This window comes from Balaenoptera borealis (assembly GCF_965194805.1).
Source record: "Balaenoptera borealis genome assembly, chromosome: 14".
NCBI lineage: Eukaryota > Metazoa > Chordata > Mammalia > Artiodactyla > Balaenopteridae > Balaenoptera > Balaenoptera borealis.
In genome coordinates, this window is record NC_138875.1 from 80,260,456 (window position 1) to 80,280,891 (window position 20,436).

Genomic DNA, 20,436 nt, shown 5'->3' on the forward strand with positions numbered 1-20,436 from the left:
TCTGTATTGTTTTTGCAACTTTTCTATAAGTTTGAAACTATTTCCAAAAGAAGCTTAAAAAAAAAAGGCACATAACCGAGTGATGCTCAAATGTTCACGTGCAAAATCCCCTGGAGGGCTGGTGAAAAGTCATGTACCAAAATGTTCATTGCAGCTCTATTTACAATAGCCAGGACATGGAAGCAACCTAAGTGTCCATCAACAGATGAATGGATAAAGAAGATGTGGCACATATATACAATGGAATATTACTCAGCCATAAAAAGAAATGAAATGGAGGTATTTGTAGTGAGGTAGATGGAGTTAGAGTCTGTCATACAGAGTGAAGTAAGTCAGAAAGAGAAAAACAAATACAGTATGCTAACACATATATATGGAATCTAAGGGAAAAAAAAAAGGTCATGAAGAACCTAGTGGCAAGACGGGAATAAAGACACAGACCTACTAGAGAATGGACTTGAGGATATGGGGAGGGGGTGGGGTGAGATGTGACAGGGTAAGAGAGTGTCATGGACATATATACACTACCAAGTGTAAAATAGATAGCTAGTGGGAAGCAGCCGCATAGCACAGGGAGATCAGCTCGGTGCTTTGTGACCACCTAGAGGGGTGGGATAGGGAGGGTGGGAGGGAGGGAGATGCAAGAGGGAAGAGATATGGGAACATATGTATATGTATAACTGATTCACTTTGTTATAAAGCAGAAACTAACACACCATTGTAAGGCAATTATACTCCAATAAAGATGTTAAAAAAAAAAAAAAGCAGGATTGGGAGAGGGATGGTGCAAGGAACGAATGTGTCATTATGAAACTTTCTGTATCATTTCACTTGTTCCCAGGTGTATATATCTGAATGCCTGTAAAGCACCTACACCAGCACCTGCCTGGCGAGGGCAGATGGTCAGTACGTGTTAGCGACCTGCTGGTTTCTAAATACAGCAAAGATGCCAGGTGACATGGGACATGGGTGCTTCTTGTGTCTCCTGGGTGAGGGCAGTGGGAGCAGGCCTTCCGCTGGCTCATTCTTGGGGAGAAAAGTCCTTCAGGTCACTCTAACAGGATATATGTTTTCCCCTTGGAATTGCCACCACTGAATCAGGTCAGACACAAATTTCTCAGAATCTCTCCTGATTCTGAGATGAGAACATGGTTCAGGCAGCCGATTTTTGTCAAGACACGCGCTCCTCCTCCCCCTCTTCCGGGCGGAGGGAGGGTAATGAACCTTGGTCTCAAGGATCATTAAACCGCAATATATAATCACCCCCATCCTGAGTCTCTGTACAACCCTCCCAGTGTCTGGTTTCTTGGGAGGCCACAGCTCGGCTTCATCAGTCTTTATTGCTACCTGCTGCGGCCACCCTAACAAATCAGGCTTCTGACTCAGCCTCAGGGCACATGAGGCCGGGCCCTCAACTGAGGGTCAGCTACCTGTCGCTGTGTCTCCAGGACAAAGAACAGGAGTTGCTTGGAGAAGAGATGAGAAGAGGGCACGGTGAGATGGCACAAGGTGAGGGCATGCTGTCTTTCAAACGCCTGGTGAAGGACAATATTTCATAAGCTCGGGGCCTCGTATCAGACTCCAGCTGGTGCCACTGGGGCCAAGGTGGGGATGTCCGGGTATCATCAGTCACTTGTTGGCTTTTGTAGCTGCTGCCCTGAAGTGCTCAACCTCCCACCCCCAGGCAGCTAATAAACTCCCAGAAAACTGCAGGAGGCAAAAGTCCCCCGTCATTCCTCACCTGCTACCAAAGATGTTCAGGATGACATCTTTTGGCCACGTTCTGCAGCTGCCTGGCCCCCACAGGAATGGCCACCACCTGGGACAGTGGGTCCCCTAAATATCAGCACCAGAGTCCGGCGGGGTAATAGTTCGCTAGCCAGCATGGGTGCTGATCGCTGAGCAAGTGCAATGCTCTGGTGAACAAGAGGCATCCTTGGAGCAAGGCTGGGCCCCACCATACAATCCCCCAACTAAGCAAGGGTGCCAGAGGGAAACCTTGAACAAGTTAAGCTCCCTACTTGCTGAGCAGGCAAGTTCCAGTGGAGACAGCGTTGCCATTTCACACCCCAGCACTGCAGACTGGCGGATTCAGAATGACTGCAAACTCCACCTCCTTCCTGGCCTGTGACCTTGGGCCAGTTACTTAAATCTCTCAGCCTCAGTTTCTTCATCTGTAAAACGGGGATCATAATAGTACCTACCTGATGGAAGACTGTGAAGCTTAAACAAAATAATAGAAGTAAATTGCCTCGCCTGAACCGATGATGCTTGGGACATTGTCAACACACAATAAATGCTAATTGCTATTATTATCATCATTTTCATCATTGTTACAAGCTATCCCATCACATAATGTACAGCAATAGCTCCCCGAGCTACCCTTTATTGAGATTCAGTGCTCTAAGCTCTGGCCCCTGTGCTAGGAAATTTACATGATTTCCTCATTTTGTCCTCACTACATCCTTGCCGGGTAGAAGCAGACCCACAGGGCTCAGTGATGTGCCCAAAGATACGTCAGCCACCACTTAGTTGCTATAAACCCCAAATCACTTCTGCCAGCCAGTAATGAATGATGATGTAGGTGGCATTTTTTTCATTCTGAAGAAGCTTCTTTATAGGGATCATAGAGGCTACCTAAGTCAGCTGGGATCAGAGATGCCCTCCAAGGAGCCAAAGACACACAGCTTATTGGACCAAAAATGGTCCACGGGTGGAGGGCATCCAATCAGATACCACAGGGGCAACACGGCATGCATGAATGCAGCGTGGAATAAATAAACACAGCGAGGATGGAGAGCGAAGTCCGTGGTTCTCTACTTCTCTGGGAAACAGGTTCACTCCTGAGTCAGCATCTTCCACACTGCACAGCAGAGTCTAACACCTTATGTTTTGTCCATAGCTAACCTTAGGGACAGATTCCTCAGAAGTCAGGGCTCCTTCTACTCCCCTCCCTCCCCCTGTTTGTCACCCCCAGACCAAGGAAGGAGGGCGAGCCCCAAGGAGGTAAGTCCTTCTCGCAGCCCATCCGAGGTGGCTAGGCACCCCGAGGGTCCAAGACTCGGCCACTCTGCAGCCGGAATCTTCCTAATGCTGACTCCAGGCATTACCATCAGGGGTAACAAAATGCAGGATCACCACCCTTCACAGCACAGCCCCAGCCAGAGCTGACGGTGACAAACGGGCGGACAGACTCAGACTGGCAGGGACACAGCCTCAGAGGCTCCCTCGGCTGGGTCGTGGGAGGAAGGCTGGCACTGGGGCCCAGAGGCAGGAAGTTCTCCTCTGGAACTCAGAGTGGCATGAGATTGGGACTGTTGGAAGCATGGGGGAGCCAGTGCCAGCAGCTGTGTTCTCCCAACAGCCCCGGCCTGGAGACTCCGAAATCAGCATTCTAAGTGAGTCAAAAGATCTGCCTAGGAAAAGCCACTTTGCATACTCACTGGGTAAGCCTTAGGGTTTCTAAGCTCTGGAATGGACCTGCATGGAGTCTCTTATTGTACAGTTGGGGAAACTGAAACCCAGATGGAGACAGGAAGACGGGATGCAGGTTAGATTTGCATTTGGATTCAAAATCTACAATGTGGGCAAGATCACTCACCTTTTGGAGCCTCGGTTTCCTGATCTGTAACATGGGAATGATGATGTCTGCCTCAAAGAGTGCAGTGAATCTTAACTGCTACAATGCAGTTGATGTGCTCAGCAGGGACAAACAAGCACTCTTAGGGCCGTAAGGAAGTGGGGAGTGTGAAGTGAAAGGCATTTAGCCACAGCCTCAAAATTAACCATGGAGCCAGAGGATGGAAATGATACTAGGCTAAGGAGCCAATAAACATCAGAACAACAGCTATCATTTATCAGGCACTTACTCTGTGCCAACTACTGTGCAGACAACTTGACAAATATGAGCTGATCTAATCTTCACAACCATCTATGACATGAAGCTACCGTTAGGCCCATTTTACAGATTAAGGAAACTGAGGCTCAGAGAGGCTCTTGACTTGCTCGAGGTCCGCACACTGCTCAAAAGTAACAGAGCTGGGACTGGAACCCAGGCAGCTCCCTCCAGGGCCATGACACCCTGCCCCACCCTGCTGTCGTTACACATCGGATATGTCATCCCCTTTTTTCTCGTCCAGGCTCACCACGCAGCCCTCTGACTGCCACGCAGGCCCACCCACCGTCATGGAGAGTTTCTAGTCTCTCTGACAGTGATTTCTCTTGACAAATTGATAAATTGGCCTTCTGGCGTTGACGTGTGTCATGAGTGCTATTTTAGTTTGCTTGATTCAGGGCCTCTACCCTCTGGGCACTGAGATAAGCCAGGCTCTGGAACTTATCCTAACTGATGTCCACACAAGTCTCTTCTGGTACCAGACCCTCCAATGATTCCTGCAGTGGACTCATGAGACACATCTGTGGCTTGTAAACAGTTCACGGTTCTGCCCCGGGCCAACCATCCAGCTGGGCTAAGGCAGAGGTTCTGAACCCAACAGTCTTGACACTGGACATTTGTGTTGGATGTTACATGTGCAGTTTTCCAGGAAGAAAATTAATAGATTGCATCCAATTCTTAAAGGGCCCATGGCCTCCCTAAAAAAAGTTTTAAAACCCTTATGTGAAGGTAAAGAATAGAACCCCACATTTAGAGAAGGGTATCCCACTGGATATTTGAGGAACTTGGTTATCAAATCAGGCATGATGGATAAGCTTGTATACTCTGGAGTGAGAAAGAATCAGATTCAAATCCTGACTCAACTACTCCATAGCTGTGTGACTTTAGGCAATTCTTTGATGTCCCTGGGCCTCAGTTTCCTCATCTATACAATGGGAATAATCCATCTGTACCACTGATTATTGCCAAGAACTAAATGATATCACACATGTGGGTGAGTAGCCCATCCTGGTGCTCAGTAAACATCACTTATCATTTATCACAGCATCAACATGTGGACCCAGTCTGGCTGTATTAAGGGCAAGGGGTTATTTCCTACAAATTCCAGCACCCCCTCCTCTTCCTGAGTTCCCAGGCAATAAAGTTTTTGTCTTGGCTGGCGGACTGGTTGGGCTTTTTTCAGGGGCTCCCCTCTGACCACATCTGTGCCTGTTCAGCAAAATGGGCCTCTAGGCAGAGAAGATTAAACGCCTTCTGAGACCTCAGCTCTCGATCACCAGAAAGTTCCATTTCCTCTCCCAGGAATAACCACTTTGCTGCAAAATTCATGGGAGCAGAATGTAAGCCACTCCAAGCCACGCTCAGCCCAGTTTGAACCCAAATCCATCTTTGAGATGTAAAGGTTATGCGCTTTGACCCACGGTGGGGGAGAAAATTACAAAATTGAATCAGAGATGCCTTATCCACAGTGGCCAGGAAAAATCCTGTGACCCGACTGCTGAGAAGCAGAGAAGAGAAAAGGCTGATGTTTCCTTTAATGCCCTGCACGCTTCCTTCCTGCTGTCATCCCTACACACCTGCAGGCCAAAAAAGAGGAGGCACATGGGACCAATGGCAACAGCCTCCCAATTATGCCCCCTTCTCTCCGAAACCATCCTCAGGGGCATGAGTGGCGCCGGTGGAGGCGGCAGGCGGACCGCGGATGAGGCGTGTTCCGCGCGCGCATTTCCCGACGCGGAAGGAAAAGAAGAGGGCGCGCCCCGGGAGGCGGAGGGCAGCAGGTGCAGCTGCTGGGGACTTACTTGAGGAGAAGCTGGCCTCGGAGTGGACGGGAGGGGTGGAGGGCAGGAAGGGCGCGTGTCCCACGAAGAAGGAGCGGAGGGAGCGCTCGGACAGCAGCGGGGAGCGCTGCTGGGAGGGGATATTCTCACAGCTGCCCACGCTGCTGTGGATCTTGAGGTTCAACGGCTTGCTTTTCTTCTTGGCTCTGAAAGGGAGACAGAAAAAAGAAGAGAGGGAAATGTATCCCTAAGCACACACAGTGAGAGCAGGGGGACCCAATCTCCTTAGCGTGGCACCCAGTAACCACTCCCCACCTCCATCTGGCCCTGCCACCCTCTCCGGCTCCCTCCCACTGGGCTCCAGCCACATATTTTGTGCTGCTTCTCACCTCTAACCCTTGGTTTATGCTCTTCCCATGGCCTGGGAAACCCTCCCCTTCTTTGTCGGGTCAAGGCCCCATATGTTTTTTTACAACTCTGGTGTCCTCTCCTCCCGGAAGCCTTCCTTGACACCCCAGTCCATCCCAACCAGGGTTGAGTGTTCTTCCTACAGGAAGCCTTCCCTGATACTCCCCCTTTCGTCCTAGCTTGGGTTGGTGTTCCTCCTCCATCCTCCTAAAATATTCTCTATATATCTCTGTGGCTGCACTTTCCTATATTTTCCAAATTTGTTCTTTTAGGCTCTGTCTCCCAAGTGGACTGAGGGTCTTTGAGGCCAGTGACTCTGTATTGTTCGTTTCTCCGTCTTTGGCAACCAGCACAGAGCCTGGCACACAGTAGGTGCTCACGAAATGTTTATTAAATGATCGATCTGGATGAAGACGGCCACTCATAACGCTGCATTTTAATTCTCCATCTTCCAGGCCTGACTGTGAGCTCCTTGAGGGTCGGAACCTGTGGTTTTTGTTGTTGGAGCGCTCAGCCCCAGCTGAATAGAATGTACCTCTTGGGCTGGTTCTGAAACATTTCTCCCCTTCCCCAGGAGTTTAGGTGATCAGCTGAAGAGAGTTTGGTCCAAAATTAACCTCACCGCCTTCTCCCCAACCCCCAACTCCCGCAGTGCCCTGTTCAGGTGTGGCCAGGAGTTGGGCGCCCTCTTGTGGCCAAAGCAAACCTGCCTCGCAAATGTTCACAGATCCGGATGCAGGGCCCAGGAAGGGGTGTTCATTTAAGACTAGAGGCCTCCCACACAGGCAGCCTAAAAGTCACCCTCTCCAGGAGGTCTGCTGCCCCTCAGCTTTAAGGAGTTCAAGTGTGCCTGCAGAGCTGCCCCCCGCAGCGCCCGCGCGGGCAGCCCTGCTCCTCATCCCCGCGGGGGTCTGCAGCAAGGCCCAGGGAAGCGCCTCCTGCTAGAGCAGCACGCGATGGCCGGCTCACCCCGACCGCGGCTGGAGAAGAGCAGGCAGCGGGGGTGGCGGCATTTCATTCCACACGAGTCCAGTGGTGGAGAGTCACAAAGGCGTCTACACAGAGGGAGTGTAATGTAGGAGTTACACTCGCAGGCTTTGGGGTCAGGGAGTTTGGAGCCTGGGTCCTGACTGTGACCTCAGGAAAGTGATCTCACCTTTTCGTGCCTCAGTGTCCTCACCTGGACGATGGGGGAAACCACAGCACCTACCTAAGAAGGATGGATGACGATTCTACGGGATCATGTGCTTGGCACGGGGCCCAGCACAGAATGAGGGTTCAGGTGACCTGATGTTAACGTCACTATGACCAGGTTAAACTGGCTGTCTGTATAGCAGGGGCTTAACCTTGAAGAAGCCAAAAACTGAAGCCAAGCCATGTTTTTCACCTGAAACACCCAACAGCTCCCTCAACTCACCACGACCCTTGGCAGATGAAGAGGATGCAGTCAAACCCTGCAGCAATAGGTACCATGATGATCTCCCAAACACAGACGGCAGCCTTGAGGCACTGGGCCACTAAGTGATGAGGCCAGATCCCTTGTACAAGAAGAACCAAGTCTATATGTAAAATAGATAACTAATAAGGACCTACCGTATAGCACAGGGAACTCTTCTCAATACTCTGTAATGACCTATATGGGAAAAGAATCTAAAAAGGAGTGGATGTATGTATATGTGTAACCGATTCACTTTGCTGTACAGCAGAAAATAACACAACATTGTAAATCAACTATACTTCAATAAAAAATTTTTTAAATAAAATAAAATAAAAAGAAGAAGCAAGTCTAACCCAGCACAAGTGTAATAGTAGCTCAGTGCTGCTTCACTCACGGCCACAGATGGAGCAGAGAAGGGGTGTGTATAAATAAATGTTAGTTGGACAGACGGATGGATAAAAGGATGGATGGATGGATGGGTGGATAGAGGGGAAAAGGGTGAAAAGTGGAAGGATGGAATAAATGAAGGACAGAGAGGATGAGAAGATGAAAGAATGGGAGGGCAAATGGATAGAATGAAAGAGAGAATGAGAAGATGGACGGATGGGGAAGGGGAGGATGGATGGAAGGAAGAATGGATGGATGGATGAATGGATGGATGGAAGGGTGAAAAGGTCAAAGGATGAAAGGGTGATGGATGGATGGATGCAATGAAGGAGGAGAGGATGGTAGGATGGAAAGATGGATAGAAAGAAGGGAGGAAGAGAGGATAGGAAGAAGAGAAAGTGGGAGGATGAATGGCTATTTAATCAGAGAAAGTGGAAGGAAATTCTGTATCGCTTCCCACCCACCAAGGAAACCTTTGTAGACAGGATGTAGGATTCACCTTTACCATCTGTGCTCATTACCCAGACGTGCTTGGAGGGGAAAACAGACACAATCGACTGTGTCTGATGACTGTGACTAAAATTTAGTGGATATTTTGCAGTATATCCTGCAGATGCAGTTAAGAAGAACATCCTCTCCATGATCTTCACAGGATATTAGATATCTATTACATAAATGTATTTTCTGGAAATGGGGCCAATTCTGGGGAAAGCAGCAAAATGAAACACTGGCACGGGCAGCTCCATCCTCTGGGGCTGTACCAGCACCGGGTGGACATGCCGCTTTCTGGAAGAGCTCTCTGACATGGCAGGCTGGACCACAAACCGTGCCTAGGAAAATGTGCTTGTTTTACCAGGTACAGCAAAGGCCTAGTCCAATGTTGGCATCTAGAAAAGTTCTTCCAACCTTCCTGACTTGCATAGCCTATTTGAACGAAAAGGATCCTGAGAATTCTCACCGCTTCACATTGGTTCATTACTTTCCATCTCCAGCCCACAGTTCTGGACCAAGCCACCTTCCTCCCTCACCTAAGCTACTGCTGCTCCTGCCTCTTAAAATCCTAATCCCAGTTTTGTTTCCCTTTGCTCTGTTTTTTTTTTTGTATTGAGGTAAAATTCACATGAAGTTAACCATTTTAAAGTGAACAACTCAGTAGCATTAAGTATTCACAATGCTGTGCAAACACTACCTCTATTTAGCCCCCCCAAATATTTTCCTCATCCCAAAAGAAAACCCTCTACCCATGAAACCATTACTCTCCATTCCCCTTTGCTCCAGCCCCTGGCAATCACTAATGTTTTCTGTCTCTAAGGATTTGCCTATTCCAGGTACTTCATATAAATGGAATGAATCATCCAATATGTGACCTTTTGCGTCTGGCTTCTTTCACTTAGCGTCATGTTTTTGAGGTTCATCCATGTTGTAGCATGTATCAAAACATCATTCCTTTTAATGACTGAATAACACCATCTGACTTTTAATTCTTTACAATGTATTTTCTACCCAGCAGTTAAAGTGATGTTTAAAAATGGTACATTGTATCATGTCACCCTCAGCTTAAAAACTTCCAAAGGTTTTCCATTGTTCTCCCTTCCCATGGCTTACAAAAGCTTCACAGCACCCTCAACATCCTCTCTCCAACTTCTTTACCATCACCTTGTCACACTCTGACTCTGGTCATCTCCCTGGTCCTTGATCACACCAAGTTGTCATCCACCTCAGGGCCTTTGCACATGCTGTCCCTCTGCCTGGGGCGCTATTCCCCATCCTGTTAGTGGAGACCTACTCACCTTTAGGCATCACTCCCTTAGAGACACTGTCCCCAATCCTCAGAACTAGTCAGATCTCTAGGCTACATGTGCTCCCAGCACTATGTGAATTCTGCATTTACTTATGTGGTTACTGAATGTCTGTCTCCCCCATGGCCTGTGCCCCCCACACACAAGGGAAGAATCTGTATCCCCAGCACCTAACACAAAGCAGGCACGCCACAGTGGCAGAGCCAAGATCAGATGCCGGGTCCACAGACTCCCAACCACGTCCATGTGCCCCAGCTCAGGCTAGGACCTGACATCCTCTATCTGGGGGGAGGGGGGAGGGCGGGGAATTCTAAAGGACTGTGTCCCAGTTTCGATCTGTGAGTCAGGAGGACTGTTTATCAGCATCTTCCCAGTTAATTCTCAAATATGGGCTCCTTGAGGGCGGAGATGCATCTTATTTCTTTCGCCAGCCTCTGGCCACCTCTGTCTGGATCTGGCAGACAGCTCTGCACTCATAAGGCTCCTGATCGATGCCCATTTGCCAGCTAGCCTCTCAGAGCCTTCATCACAAAGGTTGCCAAGGGAAGTCCCAGACTGATGCTTAGGCTTTGCACCGTTTCCTCTCCCGAAAGTCTGCTGGATTTTGAGCTAAGCCAAGCCGCTGGCTCACACGGCCCCTCAGCTTCCTCAAGGGTGGGGTTGTGTCCCCTTGCACTTGAAAGCCTTCACCAGCCAAACCCCTCAGCATATCATTAACGGGGTCTGGGGCATCTGGCCCTGCCGATCGGCAGGAAATGACAGGGCTGGGAACAGGGAGTCTCCTCGCAGGCATGGCAGAAGGACAGGCACAAACACACATTCTCACACACCACCCTGGGCAGCAAAGTGCTAATCCAGTAGCCATTTGCCCAAACAGGAAAAAAATGCCAGCTGGTCTAACCCGGAGCTGCGTGAGCTGCCCCTCCTTCTCAAACTGGGCCATTTAAATCCTTTGCAGTTGGCCTGATCTGATTACCCAAGAGGAGGTCTCCAGGAAAGACCCTTTTCAAAACCAAAGAATAACACCAGTTCTTGGGTGAGAAGGGGTGGAGGTGGGGGGAGTACTTAGGGACCCTCGGCTCAGCTGCTCGAGCCTGGGGAAGGAGGAGGTTTAGAAAAGCCTAACACTGGAGGATGTTTATTGAGAATCCATTGTGGTCCTTGGCCACAGGTGACAACCCTCATTTCTGCCTTAGGCATGCCCAGAGCATGGCAAGAATCAACAGGGGCCCCGGCAAAAAAAGGAGCACTGATGAGTCAGTCAGACAACAGAAGCTGCATTTCCCCAGGTGTGGAGGAACAGGCAATGCTTTTAGATGACACGTGGATGCCATTTTTGTATTTTAAAAGTTGAAATTTGAAATATTGATTTTGCACACCAAATCCATAATTTCATGCAGTTTTTCACAGTATACAGCCTTAGGTAAAATACACTAAGAAGAATTAAAAGAAGAAGAGGGAGAAAAGGAAAGGAAAGAAGGAGAAGGAAAAGAAAAAGAGGAAGAAGGAGATGAGGAAGAACAAAGGAGATGGAGGAAGAGACATTGGCCGAAAAAAAAATGTCAAGTAAATTCTAGTATAGGTCCCACCAGAGTGGCTAAAATAGAGTTGACAGCACCAGATGTTGGCAAGGATACAGAGCAACCAGAATTCTCATAAAATTCTGGTGAGATTGTGAATGGAAACAATTTGACAGTATCTACTGAAACTGAACATATGCTCTGACCCAACAGTTTCACCCCAGGGTATTATGTCAACCAAAATGAGCGCCCATGTCCACAGAATGACCTGTGTAAGAATATTCGTGACAATGTCATTCATATGGGCAAACACTGGGAAAAATCTCAATGTCCATCAATAGTAGTATGGATAAATACATCACAATATACTCATTTATTTGACTACTGCACGACAATGAAAAAGAGGAAACTATTGCTATACTACAATATGGCTGAGTCTCAAAGATACAGTGTTGGGCCAAAGAAGCCAGCCACAAAACAGTTTTATGTTGTATGAGTCCATTATGATTCCATTTACATCGAGTTCAAGAACAGGCAAAACTAATCTATGGTGAGAGACCCCAGAAGAGTGATTTTCTTTGGGGAGGTCACTGACTGGAAGGGGAACCAAGAATCCTTCTGGGGGCTGGACATGTCCTCTGTTTTGACTGGGTGACGGTCACCTGGGTGGATTGATAAATAAAAATACATCAAACTGTACACAAAAATTGTGCACTTTACTTCTGAATTAAACTTATGCCTTACAAAAAGTTTTTTAAAACAACGGTAAAAAAAACAAACAACCCAATTAAAAAGTGAGATTAAAATTAAAAGATTTGAATCGACATTTCTCCAAAGAAGATATACAAATGACCAACAAGCCCATAAAAAGATGTTCAGCATTACTAGTCATTAGGGAAATGCAAATCAAAACCACAATGAGATGCCACTTCACACCCACTAAGATGGCCATAATCAAGAAGTCAGAAAATAATAAGTGGTGATGAGGATGTGGAGAAATTGGAACTCTTTTCCATTGCTGGTGGGAATGTGTTGCAGCCACTGTGGAAAACAGTCTGATGGTTCATTCCTCAACAAGTTAAACATGGAATTACTATCTGACCCAGCAATTCTACTCCTAGATATATACCTAAAAGAATTGAGAACAGGTGTTCAAACAAAAACTGTACACAATGTTTACAGCAGCATTATTCAAATAATCAAAAGGTGGAAACAACTCCCATGTCCATCAAAAAATGAATGGATAAACCAATTGTGGTCTATCCAGACAATGTAATATTATTCACTATTATGAAGTACTGATTCATGCTACAATGTAGATGAACCTCAAAAACATGAGCTAAGTGAAAAAAACCACATGCAAAGGCCACATATGACGATTCCATTTATATGAAATATCCAGAATAGGCAAATCTATAGAGACAAAAAGCAGATTAGTGGTTGCCCAGGGCTGGGGGCAGGAGGGGGAATGGGAAATGACTGTTTAATGGGTCTGGGGTTTCCATTTGAGGTGATGGAAAAGTTTTAGAACTGGATAGTGGTGATAGTTGCACAAGATTATAAATGTACTTAATGCCATTGAATTGTACACTTTAAAATGGTAAATTTTATAGGACGGATAAACAAGAAGGTCCTACTGTATAGCACAGGGAACTATATTCAATATCCTGTGATAAACCATATGGAAAAGTACATGAAAAAGAATATATATGTATAACTGAGTCATTTTGCTGTACAGCAAAAATTAAACACAACATTGTAAATCAACTATACTTCAATAAAATTTAAAATAAAAATGGTAAATTTTATGCTATGTGTATTTTACTATAATTAGAAAAAAATAATAGCAATAAAAAATAATAGCGATACAGGAAGCATATTTTTCCCCCTTCCTAGCTGTGTGACCTTTATCAAGTCACTTAACCTCTCTGAGCATCAATGTCCTCACCTGTAAAAATGCCTACTAATGCCTCTACCTCACAGGGTTGTATGAAGATCCAATGAAATAATGGACTTCAATGCCTCACAGAGTACCTGGCACCTGAGCTAGGGAGCTCTTCTCACATTTGTCCTTTGCCAAGAAATTTCTTTTCCTCTAGACACAGACTGAGGCTCCTTATAGGCAAAGTCTGTCCCACGTGGAAGTAGGTCAGGACTCAAAATCAAGAGAAGATGGATAAGTATCCACAAAGAGGACCAAACAATTCCTCTTTACCCTGGACTTCTTGCCTCGGGAGAAGCACATGAAGGTCTGAGGACCACACTGACCCATCTCTGGGGTGATGACACCAGACGGGGGAGGCAGGAACCTTCCTGGAAGAAGGGCAGTTACAAAAGGATTTTCAAAGGCATCCAGAGAAAAGGGTCGGCGAGCAATGCTTGCTCAAGGCACCCCTTTCCCTCCACTGTGTTCTTCCTAGGACCCCTCTAGGCTCTCACCATCAGTGCCTATTATATGCTAAGGGAATCCCTCGGCATCACTCAGATTAATTTTAACACTAAAAGAAGAGAAACACCCACTGCCTTTGACAGAGTAGTCACTAGGGAATGGACTTGAGACTGGTCACTTTATGAAATTCTTATTCTAGTGGTATATTAATTTCCTCATTTGCTCTCTAGAATATTCTAGAACTAGAATATAAGCCCCATCTCAATCTTGTTCACCAATGTGAATGCTTGATACATAGTGCCCCCGAAATTATATTCTGGATGAATGCACAAGTGAATATTATCACCAAGCCTCAAGGGCAGTTCCATTTTACAGATGAAGTAACTGAGTCCAGAGAGTACCAGGATTCAAACTCAATTTGTCCAAAGCCAGAGCCCAGATCCCCACAACTACATGTGACACCGTCCCAGTCCAGCACCAGCGAGGGGGTTTTCCCCAAAGCTCAGGATCCTGGACCCAGACATCTTCATCATGTACTAGAAGTTAGCATTCAAGGGTTCTCTAAATGAGACGCATGTGGGTTCCTTCCCACCTCGGTCACACAGAGATCTGGACTGGGGAACAGATTCTTGCAAAAACCAAAGCAGAGTTTCCCCAAAGTATAAAACAGAACTGCTAAGGTGCCAGAGAAGAGATGCCACCTGCCTCTGTCCCACCAAGCCCAGCTCCCAAGACACAGGATCTGGCTTGGGAGGAAGATGGTTCCCAGGTCATGGAATCTGGTTTGGGGGTAAATGTGGCTCTTAGGAGTGATCCAAGTAACCTCCAAGACACCTCTGAAGTGTGCAGGCCGGTTTTCTGTGGATGAGGACAGCAGACAATACAATGATGTGCTCATCAAGGCCTGGGAGTCAAACAGTCCTGGATGGAGGGCCCACTCCCCCTGTGCTAGCTGTGTGGTCTTGGGCAAGTTGTTTCCCCATTCTGAGCCTTTCTCCTTGTTTCTCAAAGAGGGCTATCACCAAGGTGTGGAAAGGATCACACAAGATAAAAGGGATCTGTGAGGCGTGAGGCCCGGCACCACCCTCTTGGTATGAATCTGTATTATTTCCAGTCGATTTCCTACTTCATGAAGGCACGAGACGTCAACTCTGTTTTCCTTGTCGCTTCTTACCTCGAATGAGCTCTACCTCAGCTCCTCCATGCCTTCACTCTCCTAGAACCCTATCATATCTTCTCTCCGGCACATCCTTAAAGGCTCGGCCCGAGGATGACCAGCTCTGAGCCCTCCAGAACCATCTGCCTCTAGGTTGCCATCAACAGCTCAGCACGTGCATCTGTGTCATGCCCTGAGCACTCAGTGCAGTCCAGATAACAGCCCTGAACACACAGGAACTCATGTGATCCTCCCCACAGCCCTGTGGAGAAGGTTCTATGGTCATACCCATTTTACAGATGGGAAAACTGAAGCTCACAGAGATGATACGGCCACTTGGTTGCAAATTCGGCCCAGGCCACCCAAGCACACTCTAAGTGCAATGCACTGTGTTAGACACCACGGGGCATAAAAAGGAGTCCAGCCTCTGTTCTCAGCAGCCCCACCTTGTGTGTCACTTCTGCACCAGTACAGACCTGGCCAGAAAACGGGAGTGTGCTCCACACCTGCTTCATGGCTGTGGGTATCGCACCGAAGCACAGCAGGAATCCCAAATTCAGGTGTGACCCACCAGAAATCGTCTTTCACTGGAAGTAGGTCATCCACGCTGCCTTGTACCCTGGCTGGGCGTGCCAAATGTGAGAAACCCTGAGTTATGCCTGGGGCATTGCTCTCCTTTTGTTCTCTGGGAAGCTGCCTGCTGGTCTGAACTGGGCAGATCCAGCCAGATTCTTCTAGTCCAGAGGTTGACAAACTATGTGCCAACGCTGGGCCAAATCCAGCTCTCAGCCTGTTCTTGTAAATAAAGCTTTATTGGAACGCAGCCATGCCCATTCATTACACATTGTCTGTTAATTCTTTAGCTTGACAACTGCAGAGTTAGTTGCAGCACAGACTGTATGGCCCACAAAGGGGCCCTTTACCGGAAAAGTTTGCCAATCCCTGTTCTAGATTCCCTGCCCACAGATGTTAATCACAAAAAAAATAAAATAAAAAAATCCTGACAAGAACCAGAGTCTGCTTGGGATTTATTTTCCCTCAAGTGACAGCGTCTCTCTTGACCTTTGCATCTAAATAATGAACACTCTGCCTTCCTACTCCCTTCTCTCCCTGTGGCCCAGTCACGGTGGCCTGAATCATCCAGGGTCAGGCAATGGCCAACATCCCTGAGTGGTAAGACTAAGCCCTTTGCCTAAATCTGTGTTGTTCTATACAGTAGCCATAGCCACACATGGCTACTAAAATTTAAATTCAGTAAGACAAAATTTTAAATTCTGTTCATCAGTCTCAAATTGCCATAATTTAAATGCCCAAAAGTCACACGTGGCTGCTGGCTACCATGGTGGACACAGCAGACACAGACATTTCCATCATCACTGAAACTCCTTTTGGACTCTGCTGCTCTAAACAACCCTGTTCCCGGCATTACAGGGTGAGGTGACCACTGCTCTGCTATCAGAGCACCTGCTCCGTCCCATCTCTCTCTCCTCTCTGATGTTCACCCTTCCTCTCCCAATAGTAAAATTAACTGCTTTGCAAAAAGACTGGAAATAGCTAAAACATGCATCATAGGGGGCTGGTCCATTAAATGGTATTAAATGGTAACTCCATTTGATGGAGCTGTGTAGGGATTTAAAAGAATCGCGATAGCGAGAACACCAATATTTATTATTAAGTGAAGGAAAAGGCAAAACAATGTAGACAATTGGGTGCAGATAATTACTGTTTGATTCCACTTATACGACATACCTAGAATAGCCAAATTCATAGAGTCAGAGAGTACAGTGGTCGATGCCAGGGGCCGGGAGGTGAGGGTGGGGTGGGGAGGGGGAATGGGGAGTTAGTGTTTAATGGGCACAGTTTCAGTTTAGGAAGGTGAAAAATTCGGGAGATGGATGCTGGTGAGAGCTGCACAGCAATGTGGACGTCCTTAGTGCCACTGAACTGTACAGTTAAATATGGCTAGGATAGTATGTTTTATATTATGTGACTTTTACCACAATAAAGAAACATTTAAAAAATAACAAATAAATAAACAATGTATACAGTATGACCTCATTTGTGTCTTTAAAAGATATATATTAGGGCTTCCCTGGTGGCGCAGTGGTTAAGAATCCGCCTGCCAATGCACGGGACACGGGTTCGAGCCCTGGTCCGGGAAGATCCCACATGCCGCGGAGCAACTAAGCCCATGCGCCACAACTACTGAGCCTGCACTCTAGAGCCCGTGAGCCACAACTACTGAAGCCCGCACACCTAGAGCCTGTGCTCCGCAACAAGAGAAACCACTGCAATGATAAGCCCACGCACTGCAACGAAGAGTAGCCCCTGCTCGCCGCAACTAGAGAAAGCCCGCACGCAGCAACGAAGACCCAGTGCAGCCAAAAATAAATAAATAAATAAATAATTTTTTCAAAAAATTAAAAAGAAAGATATATATTAATGAAAAACATGAATCCAAAAAATACTCCTAGAACAATGAGGTGCCTGGACTCTAGCAATGAAGGAGGCAGACAAGAGCCACGCTTTCCCTGGGCTGGTACCCTGGTGAGGGTACAGACAAACAGATGAAACAATAAGGGAATACTGGTTAATAATAAGAGCTACATGGAGAATTAAAATCAGAGGATGTAGTGACTGGGTGGTAGTGCCTGTCTGGGGACATGGCATCTAGGCTGAGACCTGCATGTCGAGGAGAAGCCAGACTTACAAAGATCTGGAAGGAGAGGGGACCAGGCAGTGAGGGAAGGTCAAGGCCAGGGCAGGTCACCTCACAGTGAGGGAGGAGAAAAGAGACAGTGGGGCCACTGTAAGGAGAGGGGGTTTGATTGTGAGAGCAATGGGAACCTGCTGGAGAGGTTTAAGAAGGAAGGTGATGAACTCTGATTCTGTTCTTAAGAGATCACTCTGCCCAGTGAGTAGAGAGTTGACCTGTGGTGGAAGCAAGAATGGGATGAGGGGATCCGGACAGGAGGCTGTTGGAGGCCCCCAGGCAAAAGATGGTGGCGCCTTGGACCAAGGTCTAAGTTGTGGAGGTGGAGGGAGAGGAGGTATTTGGGACTCAGCTCTCCCAGGACTTGCTGGCCAATTCAACATGAGGAAGGCGAGAGGAAGAGACGGGAGATGCTTCCTAAGTCGGTGTGTCATACGGACCCCCAGTCTTAGATGGATACACTCACGTCTAAGGTTATACAAGAGGCAGTTGGCAGCCAGGGATTTCCAGAGCAGGTACTTTGTTACTTTTAGACTTTCCTTTGCCTTTTGAACTTACTAACAGGAGTATTCTTTTATAATAAAAGATAATCTTTAAATGGCATACTGTATTTTTTGCTTGAATTTCTCCTCTTTGTTTTATTAAAAAAAAAAAAAAACTCTAGAAAACAGAGGTATGGGCATGGAATAATGTGCTCAATTGTTACTTAATATTTCAATGATGTTTCATTATTTTTTCAAATTTTAAATTGAAGATCAAATTTGAAATGGGTTTTTGTTTCCCAAATGGCTGGTACCAGTCAACTGGTAACTGGTATCTCAGATTTAGTCGACAGATATTAAAATGTGGTAGTTTATAGATTCCTAGAAATTAAACATATATATTTAATTATACAATATTATGTTTTTATATAATATTAATTATATATAATATTATATAAATTGTATGGATGGTGTGTATTTGTATATTATATAGCATACAAAATTAAACATATATGTTTATACTCTATATTTTTATATTTTATATATGATATATAATTAAACGTATATGTATACTTTTATATCTATATATTACATATGATATATAACTAAACATATGCATACTTTTGTATCTTTATATATTATATATAAATATATATGTTATATACAAACATATATATATATATAAAAATATGCACTTGAAAAACATAAAATGTCTTAAGCACAGATACATAGTATTTTTTTTTTAAGGTTAAACTTTGTTCAGTAACAGATCAGCTCTCAATATCCAACAAACTTTCTACCGAGACTTGATTTCAGGAAAGAGCAAACTGTCCTCATACACACATTCCCCTCCCATCGACTAAGACACGCTTCAGATCCGGGATGAGTACAGGAGACAAAAAAATGATCAGGAGAGGAAAGGAAAGATGTTCCAGTTGCAGAGGTCAGCAAACTTCCAGTAAACAGCCAGGGAGTAAATAATATCTTTGGCTTCACAAGCCCTATGCTCTCTGTTGCAATTACTCAACTCTGCCCTTGTAGCACAAGCTCAGTCACAGACAACAGGTGAATGAATGGGCAGGGCATGTTCCAATAAAGCTATCCATAAAAATAGGCCCTGGGCCAAATGTGGGCCGCAGCTTGCCCACCCCTGTCCTAGTAGGGTCTGGACTTACCTGAAGGTAGGAAAACTGAAACAAACCAGCCCTTCGGTTTGTTTCACCCTTGAATCCCACTTCCCATCGCCTGGCTCACCCCAAGAGCTTGCCATCCTGCCACCTGGACTTTATTTGGTGTTCTTCCTTTCTTCATCCTGACCCCACCCCTCCTGGGTTTAACTGGGTCTTGTCACAGATCCTAGACATTTCTTCCAGCTCCAGCCACAGTTTTGGAATACACACCTGTTTTTCTAATTATATTATTTGTTGAACGTGGACCTCTCCCACCCATGTGGAAGCACCAGAAGGACGGGGAGACAGGGATCGTGTCTGACTTGCTCTTTGTGGATCCCCAGGGCCCAGTACGGTGCCTGGCATATAGTAAGAGCTCAATTAATGAAATGAATGTCTGAAAGTCCAAGTGAGCCCACTGTCTCATCACCTGAGTGTTCGGGGGCTCCTCCTGAAAGTGAGTCGGGGGCAGGGGTAGCCTTCCAGTGCCTCCACGTTGCCTTGATGCCAGGGGTGGGGGGGGTACCAGGCTGGCACCCACCCTATATATTTATTTCTAACAGGAGGCGTTTGCTGCATGCAGTGGCTGTGGGAGTGGTTAGCCTGCAGGAAAGGTAAGAGCCCGAATCAGCCACCTGGGGGTGGGGGGGCAGGGTCTGAATCCCAGTACTCATGGGACTGCTGATGTCAGCAGTAAGATTGGTCTCGCTGAGATGCTGGGGGTCAGACGCTGTGCTCCGTACACATTATCTCATTGGACTTGGAACGATTATTACCCGCATTTTGCAGTGAAGGTAACTGGGGTTCTCCACAGCTAATGTACCCAAGACACAACTCAATAAAGGCTCAGAGTGTGATCACAGATTTAACTGACTTCAAAGTCAATTCCTAATTGCTCTGTCGATTCCACTGCAAGAGCTGATGGCATATATTCCCGTTTCACAGCAGTGCCTGTGCAGGCCTGGCGCTGTCCAAGTGGCTGATTTCAGGGCTGGCCAGGGACAACCAGTTTTACACTTGCAAACTGGGCATCTTGCTGGTCTCGGCCAGTTTTTGACCTGGACACAGGCAACACTGCTTCTGCCCCACGGAATAATCCAGAAGCCCACGGCTCCCTCTCCAGCCTCCCTCACCCCATCTGAGCTCACCCAGACAGCCATCCTCAATTCTGCCTTCCAGGCCTGATCTGCGCCGGCATCCAGGCCCGCTGATTTTCCTGCATCCCTGTGATTAGGAACTAATCTTATATTTTTGTTCCCCAACCCATAAATCAGTTACAGACCAAATATTTACACAGGC

At 46.7% G+C, this 20,436-nt stretch overlaps 1 protein-coding gene and 1 long non-coding RNA gene across 16 annotated transcripts in view; one reads left to right on the plus strand and one right to left on the minus strand.

Moving 5' to 3' along the window:
- LOC309611398 overlaps window positions 1-20,436 on the plus strand; it is a 545,103-nt gene that overhangs the window by 465,546 nt on the left and 59,121 nt on the right. The gene's annotated exons all lie outside the window — the stretch shown is intronic.
- The window catches only part of KSR2 (kinase suppressor of ras 2), a gene marked incomplete at its 3' end in the record, with an annotated part of 442,928 nt that overhangs the window by 177,278 nt on the left and 245,214 nt on the right, over window positions 1-20,436 (minus strand). For all 15 annotated transcript variants that reach the window (XM_082355701.1, XM_082355702.1, XM_082355700.1 and 12 more), the window contains one exon: window positions 5,698-5,882. In XM_082355701.1, coding sequence (XP_082211827.1) covers window positions 5,698-5,882 — 185 coding nt within the window. The remainder of the gene's footprint in view (window positions 1-5,697; window positions 5,883-20,436) is intronic.